Here is a 13,543-nt window from a genome sequence, read left to right on the forward strand (position 1 = left end):
AGTGTCACTTTTGGTTGAAAACACAATTTTTTAAAAGAAACTGCTGAATTGCCTATCCACACCATTCTTTTTAACTCCTACTGAAAAGTGCCAGCCAATATTTGCATCCAAATATACCAGCAGCAAAGTAATTTTAAGACAAAGTACTTGAAGCACTCATATACCTTATACATTATTTAAATACATCCTAAACCCCAAGTATTTCATAATCACTAAAAACAATTTGGTAGAAAGCATCCTGAAATCATCCACTATTTCCTATGTGTACATGACATTAATAACAGTAACTGACAGTGACAATGTAGTAATTCAAGTGTGTTGACAATTATTGAACTGAACGGACTTCAGAGAAATGTAAATGCCAGAGGACAACAGCTACAGCTTCACGACTAATGTGTGCCCTGGATTCTGACCATCAGATTTGCTATTTCAGTTTTGTAACCTGAATCTCCCTTCCCTACCAGAAAGAAACCAAAAACCCAAACAAGAAATGTCTTACTTGCTCTGCCTTCTTCAGTTGTTTTCTATCCGCCTGCAAAAACTGGCAGTTTTCTCTTGCCAGCTTCTGGACCAGCTCAATCCGTCCAATGTCATCTCTTCCCTGGAGCTTGCACAAAACCCCTGCCTTAAGGGTGGGAGAAAGAGCAAAGAGATACTTAAATCCACAGTCCCAAGACATGACACCACTACAGATTTCAAGCTTAAAAGAAAAGCATCTGTTTTCTCATATTTTTGGTACTTTGGTACACTTGCTGAACACAGACAAATCACTGCTTCCTGGGAAACAACTGGAGAAGAGCTGAGGCACATATGAATCTCTAAATGTATCTACTTTGGAGGAACAAAGGCAGGGCTAACTAAATCAACCGTTCCTCTGAGTGTGACTATTAGATACCCTGTGTTTTATTTATTCTTGTCAGCCTGTTTCCTGTTACGTAAGAGAACAAGAGCAAGAGGTTAAAAACTCATGGGAAAGTTAGCCAGGAACAGCCCTGGAAAAAGAATGAAGCACAAATGAGGTCACACCTAAAAATAACAGCATACAACTCCATCTGCTCCAGCTCCAAACATTTTTTGCGTATGCAAGCCTCAAGAGTTAGAAGAGAGTTGCACCATGTTTATTTATTCTGTAAATAACAAAGCAGTATCTCCTCATTTTCTTTAGGGAACAAAATTAGATTTGCTTTAAAATCTACATTAGAACTACTTTTTTTTTGCTAATATTCTGCCAAGTTATTCAAACTATGCTGACAGTGTTTCATCAAAACATTCAGCACTGTTTTTTTTATAAAAATACCACGTATATATATAAAGATGGATTCACACTTGCACACAGGCATACCAGACACATCACAAAGTTAGTTGATGAGTGGCTAACATCACCCTCCATGATCTGGTCATGTATACAGCCTCTGCATAACCAAGACCCTGCTCAATGATGCCAAGCAGCTTTTATTAGACCAGATGTTTCCTGATGGGACAGTGTATGCCTTGGGAGAGCCTGGCAATGTGGCATGGCCAGGGTATTGCTAAGTTACTTTAAAGGCAATCTGCAAATAAACCTTTTTCCCCACTTCCTCCACCCTTTTCTTTCTACTGTTCATCCAGAGTTTACCTGAAGCAGTATCTACTCCAAAATTCACAAAACATCTAGTGAGTCAGGACCAAAAGACAGAGGTACCCTTACTGCTAACCCCTAGTGCCATGCAGGCTCAAATCCTTTGGCCTTGAGAAACTCCAGCTCATGACAGCTGAAGGTGTGAGGCTGCTCACCTGAACCATCCTACTGTGTGCTGGTTTCTCTACCAAGATGAAGGAAATGAGGGTTAAGGTCTCTTCAGCTGAGGAGGAGAACAAATCTGCTTTCTAAATAAGTGCTTTAACACTGATGGAAAAAAATTAGGTTCCATGACTGAGTCCAGAGTTATCCTTACCAAATTATTTGAATGACATTTTTACATGCCTACATTGATCCAGTCTAGATGAAGTCATCCCCTCACAAACCTACATCAGGCACTTGTGCTCTGCAGAATAATTTCAGATGCAGTCTGTGGTTTGCATATCCTATGCTTAGTGCCCAGATTCCTGAGGAACTCAACTTTCCCACATAAGTAACCTACACACTGGTTTGAAGATCAGAAATCCACCAAGAAAATAAGGAATTGCAGCGCCTAACCCAAAAGTCCTTACATTTTCCATGAGATTAGCTCCTTAGTTTTAAATTATAGAACCATGGAATTGTTTAGGTTGGAAAAGACCTTTAAGCTCGAGTCCCACCATTAACTTAGCACTGCCAAGTCTACTATTAAGCATGTCCCTAAGCACCCCCCTATAAAAGACACAGATTTATAAAGCCGTTCTGACACACCATTATCACCTGCAGATCAGGAGTGAGACTGGTTTTATCAAATGTGGAAGAATATACTGAACTAGTTGTCCAAACTTGTAAACAGAAAAATATTTTACTCTACAGTAGGTATTTAAAAATTATCAGATGAGCTGTTTCATAGCATTCTGCTTTTTCTCCAGTAATTTATACACAGAATGTAGGTAATCCTCACAGACTTTGCTGAGGTCTGATGTCTGCACTTCCTAGGTGGGGATATTAACTACAGCCAAACTTGCTTATTTCATGGCTTTGGGATGCTTGTAGCACAGAGTATAACAAGCCCAGGCTTGTAGGCTAAGGACAACTCAAAGTGTTACAGCCTATTAGGATTTTTGGGAATATAAAGATTTATAATCTCTTTGGTTATGGGACCTTGGTACTGCAGAGGCACTTTTCACGCCTTCTTCTTGTGCCCAGACAAGTCAGACCATGATTGACATAGATGGCTATGAGTTCCTGTACTTCAAATGTCAGATGGACATCGACAATGCAGTGTTCACTCTGTTGAACAAATAACTTATTAATCTTCAGTGTATGAAGCAAAGCCCAGTGGTTAAAACCACTTATGCTAAGATGAGGAAGGGGACTTCAGTTTTGGGATAACAGCTGGCTTCAGTTTGTTCAAATAGAAGAAACATACCAGAGAAAGACAATTTTTTGAACACATGGACCTCACTCTTTTTCAGTCCTTGCCCTTTGCCTGTCTACAGACAGAGCATATTATTTCTTCCTGCATGGATGAGCACCCCAGGGAAGAAGTTACCTAGATACAGACCTATTAGCCTTGCCACAAATATGGTCTGTATTCAAACTGGCAATTACATTAAAGAATCATATTGTCCCATTTCAAATAAGAAAGAAATCTTACATTTAAACATATGCCCTCCTCCCCCAACTATTTTTTGATTTAAAGAACTGCAGAGAATATAAAAAATGTATTTATTTTATTGCATTTTCAGAGGACAAAAGGTCAACTAAAACATTTCTGGGAGGGCTAAGGTATTACTAAGTTAATTGTACATGCTTGTCTCTGGCAGTAAAGAATGCACTTGAAATACAAATGTTTTTTCATAATTAAGAAGAAAAATATTAATCACTTTTAATTCTGATTTCCTCAATTATGCTGACTTTTCATGAGAAATCTTTCTGCTAAATATTTATAAGAAAGCACGCGGGTCAACTAATAAATTAATTGATGACAGCTTCCAAAAGCTGGCTGAGAAGATGTTGTCAGAGTCTCCTATAACTGGTTATTTTCACTTGTCAACATAAATTTAATTTGCAAGCAATACCTTTGCAGCTATTAGACAGAAGCATAAAGCCAAGTCGCTCTACTTGCAAAGTACAATTTCAATTCGTATTTTGTGTGGGCACACACCTTCCAAAGTCCCATATGCCCAGATGTTGATGCTTAGTTCTCTAATTCATGTACCTCAACAGAGACCCAAGGACTAACTTATGTGAAGGTGAAAATAATGAAGTTGCATATTTTAACTGGCTTTAATTTAATGAAAGATAAAATTATGTAGGAGCTTTATATCAAGGTTTCACTACCATTCCTGGCCCCAAATTACTATAATTAAACATGTTTATGCAATATTTGAAATGAAATAAAATGTTTAATGAGAAGGAGTAAATTATTCACTACTAAGGTTGAAAAAGCAGAGATGCTGACAACACATCTTCTGTTTCAGCACATCCATTGGAAAATATTCCCCCTGCAAAGGCCATAAATGAATATGCTAGCAGTGACATGGAGGTGAATTAAGACATCCCTAGGCAGACAGGATGGGATTTTTTATTTACATTATTTACATTGTTTACAGCATGCTTCCTTTTAAAAAACCCTGTACTGAATTCTTTCCACACTTGTAACAGTTTTGTAACTAATTCCAATGTAAGTAAAGCCTCTGTCCTGCAAAGTGGTGCTCACAGCAGGCAGCACACCCTTCAGCTCTGCTAACACAAGAGGCTTGCTGTGGCTTGGCTTTTTAACACTGCACCTCTGTCTCCTGTGCCTGGTGAAAACAGTGTAATTATTACGGGCTTCACCTTTGACCAACCTGACAACTTAAAAACATATGTCACTGCCTTGAAAGATCAGCTGCTTTGCTCCAGTCACATGCCCAGCCTCATTAGATTGAAAAAATAAAATCATTCACACCCATAAACCAAACTGTATTGGGTGATCACAGGATGTCATTTTTATGGCACTAACAAACAAACTGGAGCAACAGCTGCTTGGATAACACTCTCACTCTCCTCCTAGTTGGGCACATGGTCCTTTTTTTTAACTGCTTACTTAATGAATGTTTAATTTGAAATGTGTTTCAGATTCTTTCAAAATTTAGAAGATGGTTTCCAGGCAAATAAAAGCTGAGCAAATCAATATCCCAATAATAAATTCTCATGGGTTTTTATAATCTGCCCATGTAATCTTATTAGCTGGCTACCTAGGAGATTTGAGCACACACATCAGAGCCTTTCTTTTTACATCTGTGACATAAACATGAACAAACATTTTCAAAAAATAATAATCACAACAATAATCAAGTAGAACTGAGTAATATAAAACCTGAAAAAAACAAACAGAAGTCAGTATTTTCCCCTGGGTCTTTTTCTATAACTCTAGAAGCCTGCTCCTCAACTCCATGCTGATGTGAATTAGGAATCAGTCAGGTAACAAAATTTTCACATACTAGGGCTCCTACTACTTTTTCTTTTTTTTTTCTTTTTCAATAGATTTGAAACTATGTGCAGTTAAGAAAAGAGCAGGCCACTCCCAAACATGTTGCTTGAGCATTACTCCAAAGCATGAGCTAGAAAAGGCCAGATACACACTGATGCAGTAGGCATACCTGAATGGTCCCCAACTTCTGCCTGCACTCTCCAGGTGTCTGCCATGTCCCAGGTCTGCTACAGCTCCTCCTGGGCTCACTGTGGCTGAGACAGCCCCTACCTTTAGAAAGATAAAGGTGCTGCTCACATAGCTACATGGTTTGTACACCCTTCAGCTAGGTTTGCTCACAGACAGTGCTACAAATCCTGTCTTTCTTGCACACAGCTTTTAGGGGGGCAAGGTGTTAGGAGATAAATCAGTGACAGGAACTGCAAATCGCATATTCAGGAAGGAGAAAAGGTGGCAACTGTTGGGAAACATGAGATTTGCAAGAGAAACAGAGAGAAAAAAAATAGCCAAGACTAGGAAAAATCAATTTTAAATTAAAAGCAATAATCAGCACCATTATAATGAGCAGTATAGTTATGCTTGCACAGTTTGAATGCATGAACAGAATGATTAAATGAACTGGAGAGTAATCAAAAAAGATTCACAGAATTAAAAAGGGTAACCAATTCCACAATAAAATACTCTAAGAGGCAGTTAAGTTTCTTCTGAGCAATATGTAGAAGAAGGATCTGGTTGTAAATGAGGCCAGTTAGGGAAGGAAAGAAAAAGGTTGTTGCTTACACTTCAGTGACTAGTAAGTATCTTCATTTCATTGCATGTCTACTTACAGTGATTAAAATTCAATCAAAATGGCACATGCTCTTGCTTTCTAAAATACATCATTTTATTTTCACATCTGGTACTCGTTATATGTATATTCTAGAAAGAGCAGAAAGATAGCTGAAAAATGCTGTCCAATTGCAACATCATGGGTTTAATTCCCAGAGTAATCATCAATCTTATTCTAAACAGTCACACAAGACAAGATCCAGCAGACATTCTCCTTCCTACAGCCCCCCCTGCACAGAACATTGAGGAAAATCCATTTTCCAGAGCTACTGGAAGCAGATCCTTCAACTTCTAGATCCAAAAAAGTTCCCAAGACACCATTAATCTTACACATTTACCTGAGTATCAGAAGTATCCTTGAGCTGTTCTAGTCCTCTTATGTCTTGACTGCCATTTTCTTCATTTTGATGAATTACTAAAGTAAGGAAGAGGGAATGTATTGGAAACAGGAAGTTTAAATCACAAGAAGCAGCAAAGCATCATGGCCCAGTTTAGATCAGATACGATGACCATTCAAGAAGCCTCATTCCGAGTTTAGCTTTCTAGTTAACTCCTTGAGTGGACAAATACTATAAGGTGTACCTTATTCTTCCCAGGCAGTAAAATGCAGTAGTAAATAGTTATATTCCTGCTACTGTTAGTCCTGATAAAAATCTGATGCTTAAGGAAATGCCACTTTTGCATACATTATAACAAGACCTGATAAGTCATAGAGAATAAAGAAAATCAGACTTCCCTTTACTTTGATTACATTGCAGAAAGTCAATCCAGACTAAACAAAATAAACAGATTTAGCCCTCATCTCAGACTTGGAAAATTCTTCGTAAGCAAAGTGATCTCAATCTTAACAAACACCACCACAATCCATGAAAGCCATCTCCAGAAATAAATGGTAGCAGAAGATGCTCTACTGAAGGCCATTTGCTGTTGGCACAATCAGAGAAACCAGTGACTTAGCTCAATTAACGTTGCTTAACACCAGCAAGTTGTGCCAGACTTTAATGAAAAAAAGTTTTGTATCAAACTTGTAATCTCCAGAAGGGTTGAAACTAGAGTTGTCAGTTTACCTAGCTAAAGAAACAAGGACCACTTTTGAAGGGCCACATCAGACTTCTGTATTGCGAACAGCTACATCTGTAAGTATTTTTACTAGCTAAAGCCCAAACATACCCTTCCAGTCAACACACCCACCTGCTATATTTTGGTGGGACATTAAGCCCTCATACATTCTGAAATGTGAGACATAGCAGGTTAGGAGGGTCAGACCAAATGAAACACAATCAGAGTGACTTTACCTTATACTGTACTTGTTTACTTACAAGCACTATACTCAAATATCATCAACTTTGTGTGTACATCAAATCATTTCCCAGTGTAGCCACAGCAGTTGTGACAACAGAAGCATCCTTGAAGCAGTAGACCTGGCAAATCTATTTCCTGAACACCAGGCTCACGGCTTTGATGGATGGGCATGAGGGTTCCATTTCTGTGCTTCCTCCTCTCCTTCGTCCCTGGGTACTGCAGCTGACCGGTCATCAGGCTGCATCTGAACACCCACAGCCCACAGCACACTGTTTTTAGACAAGGATCACCAGTCCCGTTTTGCCTTAAAACTATTTCTGCGAGCTGAGGCAGCCCAGGATTTGACTGGTGAATAGATAGTCTGTTGAAGGAGCAGGAGAAGGGCTGGCAGGAACTAGCCCTGAGGTGGAACCCTCACCTAAGCTCTCCCCAGCCCTCAGCCTGAATCTGTAGGCATACAAGCATGTTATTACAGCTGAACTACATGCAATGTGAGCCATGAGGTCTAGCTTCATGTGTCTGTGTGGTTGCTTGGGCTCTGCTGCAGATGAAAAACAGCCTAACCTTAGGCAGCATCCAGCAACTAAACATAAAAGTAACTTCAGAATGTCCTTGCTCTCTAACATAAAGCATATGGATTTATTTTTCTTTTACTGCAGAATTTCTGCTGATATTGCTATGTCATATAAGGTATAATTCTTCTTTCTTCCCCTCCAGTTATGCTATAAAAAAACCAAACCAAGCAGATGAGTAATAAAAAAGCAATTATAAGGGGTAAAAAGTCATTTTGTCAATACAGTTTATTCCATTCAGGGATATTTTTAAATCCATTATCAAAAACAGAGGTCTGGTATAAACCTTCACTAGTGTCTTTGCTGGCATCACTTTACCAGTGAGCCTCTGAAATTCAAGGTGAATGCTGAAAACACAGGGTCAATCTATAGCTGTAACAGAAAGCATGTGTAACGGGGGTTATATCCCAGCAGCATTTAAAGCTAGGGGAAATCTGAACATGCTTGGGATATTGTGGCATACCTCTGCCCCAGGCTTGAAGTAACAACCCAATGAAGTAACCAGAGTGATTGCTTCAACACTGTGGGCCCTGCTTTCCTAGTGTAGGTTAGGGTTTCCTAAAGCAACTTACTCCATCCAACTAGGATGGGCGCTTTGTGCAGTCTCTTTCCTTGTAACACACCTCCCAGCCTTCCACCTCAAGAGCTGCCTCATCTTCTGCACACTCTCACACGTGCGTGACCGCATTCTACCCACTGTCACTGCAGGAAACAGAAAGCATTTGGGACATCCATTTGCTGAACACTAGTCAGATCAGAATGAGATAGGACATTGCAACGCCAGAAGGCTGAATGGTAAAAAATGGTTGTTTGAGCAATTGCAAATTTCTGAAGCCTGTGGCTGCATTAGCAGGAACACATTTCCCCAACTCTCCTTTCAATTTTCTGATTTCTTCTAAAATCAATTTGCTGTAGCCACTGATAGGCAAAACATCCCCACAGACGCTGGCTATTAATCACAGCATTTAAAGAAGTGGCACCTAGCTACTAACAAGACCAGGGGTCCAGGTTTAAGCAATTTACATTGACCCAGCCAGCTTTTCAAACAAGCCTGAGCAGATGGATGCTCTGCAAACAGCTGCACCAGGGGAAAAGGTTAGCAGCTGCCAACCGGCTTCTTGTCACTGGCTCCTATTACAAGTGTCCCCTTCACTTCCCAGTGCCAGGGCAAGCACCCGACAGCATCCTCAAACAAATCAAACAGATGGGCCTTCAAGGAGCTGTTGGGCTGGGCTAGAAGATTATCGAGGGGATGGTATCTGGCTGGGGAGCTAGTGACAAGCAGCAAACAAACTGTAATATCTCTTACCTGGCACAAAGGGAAAGAGGGCATATGTCCACAATGCAATGGATACAGGTATCCTTGGGTGTTGAACAATTTTAGCATGAGAAATTTTAAAGATCATGAGAAAATGATCTCAGTTTAGACATATTGTCAATGACAAAAAAAAAAAAAAAGAAATGGAAAAGCTATTTTTATCAGCAGTTTCACAGCTCAACTCTAATAAAGATTAAAAAGTTCATAATCCAAACCCAGATCTCCTTGGCTTCAATGTTGTTCAGACTATGTAAGAAATGTAGAAAAGAACCAGTAAATAATTTCTTAAAGGAAAAAAAGTCCCAGACCTCACACTGACATTCTCACAGCCCTCCTGGGACAGGGGGAGCAGTGGGTCTCTTTTTCATCGAATTTCCATCACAAACTTGAGGTTTGTGTCCTCTCTGCCTCTTACCCAAAGCCCTAAGAACCAACCACAGGTGAACAATTTAACTACAACCTACTCAAGGAAACACGCCACCTCATACAATTTTTTTCATCACAGGAACATTGTTCCTTGAAGGCTGAAGTGGCCACACAGACGAATAACAATCCTTAATTACATTTTCTTATTTTCTCTATGAAAAAGTTACTACATATTTGTCTATAAAATACAGAAAAAAATATGGACTTCTTAAAATATTTCATAATAATATACAGAAATCTGTGTTACAGGGTATCATCACACACACATAAGAATACAACTGTTGTATTTCTATACTCAGTGTGTCAGAATTGTCCCAGGCACTCATGAGCTCTTGTGCACACAGTACAATTCTTTCACAAAATGTAATAATTCAATGAAAATTTCACACTTACAGTCAGTTGGCTGGTTATTTCTTAATAAAAAAGCTTGAAATTGCAAATACAACCATAGGAAAAGTGAACAGAAGGTTAGGGTGGGATGGGAAACTATTCCCCATGCAAGCGCTGATTCTGAGACAGTTCCCTAAAACCTTTACATGTACATACAAAACAGTTGTGAACTTCGGAGCTGGGCCAAACCCTTCTTCCTCTGCCAGCATAAACTGGCTTTGCTCCTTGATACAAATGCCCTAGCACATCTTACAAAGCAGCAACACCAGGGAAAGGCAAAGGTGGTTTACCCTGATCTATATGTATCTATTTAATGTCATGCTGAGACCTCACCTGCAGTACTGTGTTTGGCTCTGGGGCTCCCAACTCAAGAGGAATGTGGACCTGCTGGGATGAGTCCAGAGGAGGCTTAGAGGGCTTAGCTGCTTAGAGGGCTCGAGCACCTCTGCTATGAAGACAGGCTGAGAGAGTTGAACTTATTCAGCCTGGGGAACAGAAAGTTCAGAGGAGACCTTAGAGCAACTTACAGCGCCTAAAGGGGGCCTACAAGAAATCTGGAGAGGGATCTCTTACAAGGGCCTGTAGGCACAGGACAAGGGGGAACACTTTAAACTAAAAGAGAAGATTTAGATGAGACATTAGGAAAAAAATCTTCCCTGAGAGGGGTGTGAGGCACTGGCACAAGTTGCCCAGAAAAGATGTGGCTGTCCCATTCCTGGCAGAGTTCAAGGCTAGGCTGGATGGGGCTTGGAGCAACCTGGTCTACTGGAAGGTGTCCCTGACCATAGCAGGGGTTGGAACTGGATGAGCTTTAAGGTCCCTTCCAATTCAAACCATTTTATGATTCCATGTTTGGGTTCAGGGTTGAGATGAGAGACAATTAAAAAAAAAAAGCAAACAAACATACACTGACCCTTTCCTACCTGCATCTTTCCTCCTCCTTTGGAGGGGAGGTCACCATGAATGAAAGAAAAAGATGTTAAATGAGTTTGATAACTACAGTTCAAATGTGCCCATTTGCAAATTAGCCTAGGGATTCAGAATGTTGACATTTTATGGTCACTTAAAGATCACAAGGGCCATCATCTGATCCAAGTTGCTTGTGCCCCCATAGACCAGAGCTGAGATTTTGCTAGCAGATGCTTCCATAAACAAATGTTGGAACAGAGCATTCTTGTGGGGGAGAGCCTTGTCCTTTAGAAATCCCATTTCAGTTCATTAAATTAGCAGAAAAATAACAAAGAAATAAGAAACAAAAGTAAATAATTTTGTACCAGTGTCCTGGGTTCAGCAGTAGCAGTCATTTTTCTCCTTCTTGGTAGCTGGTGCAGTGCTGTGTTTTGACTTTCGGCCTGGGAACAGAGCTGATAACAATGATGTTTCGGTTTGGCCAAGGACTTTGTGAGCCTCATGCTCTGCCAGGGAGGAGGGCAAGCTGGGAGGAAGAAGAGTCAGGACATCTAACCCAAGCTAGCCAAAGAGGTATTCCATACCACAGCACGTCATGCCCAGGATGTAACTGAGAGTTACCTGGAAGGGCTAGGATACTGCAGGGTTGGAGGAGGTATCGGTCGGTGCTTGGTCGGGCTGGGGGGGGGACAAGTTATTGGTTGGCTGGTGGTGAGGTGATGTATTCTCTTCCCTTGTTATTTCCTTTATCATTATTATTGGTGGTAGCAGTAGTGATTTGTGTTATACCTTAGTTACTAAACTGTTCTCATCTCAATGCGTGGGAGTTGCATTCTTTTCGATTCTCCTCTCCATCCCTCCAGGATTAGGGGGAGGACAAGAAGGGGGGGAAGTGAGTGAACAAGCTGTCTGGCTGGGTTTAAACCACAACAACCAGCTACCACAGTAGAATCAGCAGAATCATGGGGGTTTGAAGGGAAAGGGAACATAACCATCACTCACACTGGATCCACCACTTCCTTTGTGCTATCATTATCCACCAAGAGTGCTCCCCCTACTTTTACTGCCATGCTACAAATTTTAACATAGATTTAAGATATTGGAAGGGATTTGTCTTCCTCAGCAGCATGATCATTACAGGCATGCTAAAGGACTCACCTCAGCTAAACAGATGGGCATGCAGTGAGGGTCACAACAGCCACCTGTAGCACTATGGACCTTCTCCTACCCATGGAAGAATCCTGACAAAGGTGTCAGGGTTACCCACAGGGCTGTGTCTCCACAATCTGCTGTTCTGTATGCCCCCAAACATGAAAGTAAATGTATTACATTTTCTGAGTAAGATTTTCATAAGTCACATAATACAATACCCATTATTTCAGTTTAATACTTTGCCTTACTCAACAAAGAAGAATCTTTTACCCAACTGAAAGTGGAAAGGACAGTTATGAAACAAAAAATATGTAAAATCCACACACAAAGCAACTCCTGGAACCCAGAGCATTGCAGTCTTCCCAGAGGCTTTGCTGTATTGTGCTTTCTTCCTTTTCTATAAATGAAGTTTCTACTTTCTACTCCTCTGGCTACAGAGATAACGTTCACAACACAAACCAAGGCACTAACATCACTCCCCTGCTGAAGCCAGCCAGACTGGAACAATAACACCAGGAGAGGTGTGAACTTCCTCCCTTTGGTTTAATAGGGTGTTAACTTTGAAAGCTAATTATTTAATCTTAAAAGAGGACTGCCATCACAGTTAACCACTTTGCTGCTGAACAGCAGGCAGGGACATCTGCCCATCCATAGGCAACTTATTCTGGGTGAATCACAGAATACCAGGTTAGAAGGGACCTCAAGTATCACCTGGTCCAACCTTTCTAGGCAAAGCATGACCAAGACTAGAAGACTAGATGTCCCAGCATCCTGTTCAGCTGAATCTTTAAAGTTCCCAACACTGGGAAGTTCATCACTTCCCCCAGGAGATTATTCCAATGTCTGATTGTTCTCACTGTGGAAAATTTTCCTCTAGTGTCCAACCAGAATCTCCCCAGGAGTAACTTGTGTTCATTACCCCTCATCTTTTCCATGTGACTCCTTGTAAAAAGGGAATCTCCATCTTCATTGTAGTCACCCTCTAAATACTGGAACATGGTGATAAGGTCTTTACAGTCATTGCAAGGACAGAAAGCAATTTAGCTCCCCATCACTGCTAGCTGTCCCACACCTCCTGTACTTACTATACCCTCTCTGTACTACCATAAAGCATTTGAAGTTTGTGGATTGGCAAAGGGTTACTTTTAATCTGCCTCAGTTTGCTGAGCTGGTTGAGAACAGAGCCTCGGGCAACAGGCAGGGCAGGGGAAGGGACAGGGGATCCTACAAGCAGGCATGGCTACCAGACTCCTTGTGCCACACAGCTTCAGCTCTTGATATCCAACTGTGCACCAGGACTGCCTGCCTTTTGGGGGCTCCTGCCCATAAACACTGTCCTTGGCAAACATGCAGTTTATCTCTGCACTGCCCTAGGCTGCTCCCAAGACTGAACTTGCTTCAATGTTGCAAAGCCTCAGGCACAGCCTTGGGATCCAGGTAGGCTGGATGAGGGTTTCACTGTCCCCACAGCTGCTCCAGAGGCAGCTCCATTTGCTGTACAAAGCTCCATCAGCCCTTAGGCTAAGTCCCTTATGCTCTCATCAGTGCTGCTTCATTTCAAACGAGGA

General features: G+C 41.0%; 1 protein-coding gene across 3 annotated transcripts in view; it reads right to left on the reverse strand.

Annotated features, from left to right (window-relative positions):
* RAPGEF5 (Rap guanine nucleotide exchange factor 5) overlaps window positions 1–13,543 on the reverse strand; it is a 132,456-nt gene that overhangs the window by 85,882 nt on the left and 33,031 nt on the right. For 2 of the 3 annotated variants that reach the window (XM_062616833.1, XM_062616824.1), the window contains exons 6-7: window positions 6,245–6,321; window positions 500–625 (exon numbers count right to left, since the gene is read on the reverse strand). In XM_062616833.1, the coding sequence (XP_062472817.1) occupies window positions 500–625; window positions 6,245–6,321 (203 nt within the window). Of the gene's footprint in view, window positions 1–499; window positions 626–6,244; window positions 6,322–13,543 lie in introns of those variants that run through there. The other variant, XM_062616844.1, reaches the window with a different exon arrangement.

The sequence above is a fragment of the Pezoporus occidentalis genome, unplaced genomic scaffold (assembly GCF_034315485.1).
Source record: "Pezoporus occidentalis ecotype Australia unplaced genomic scaffold, CSIRO_AGI_Poc_V1 ctg103, whole genome shotgun sequence".
Taxonomy (NCBI): Eukaryota; Metazoa; Chordata; class Aves; order Psittaciformes; family Psittacidae; genus Pezoporus; species Pezoporus occidentalis.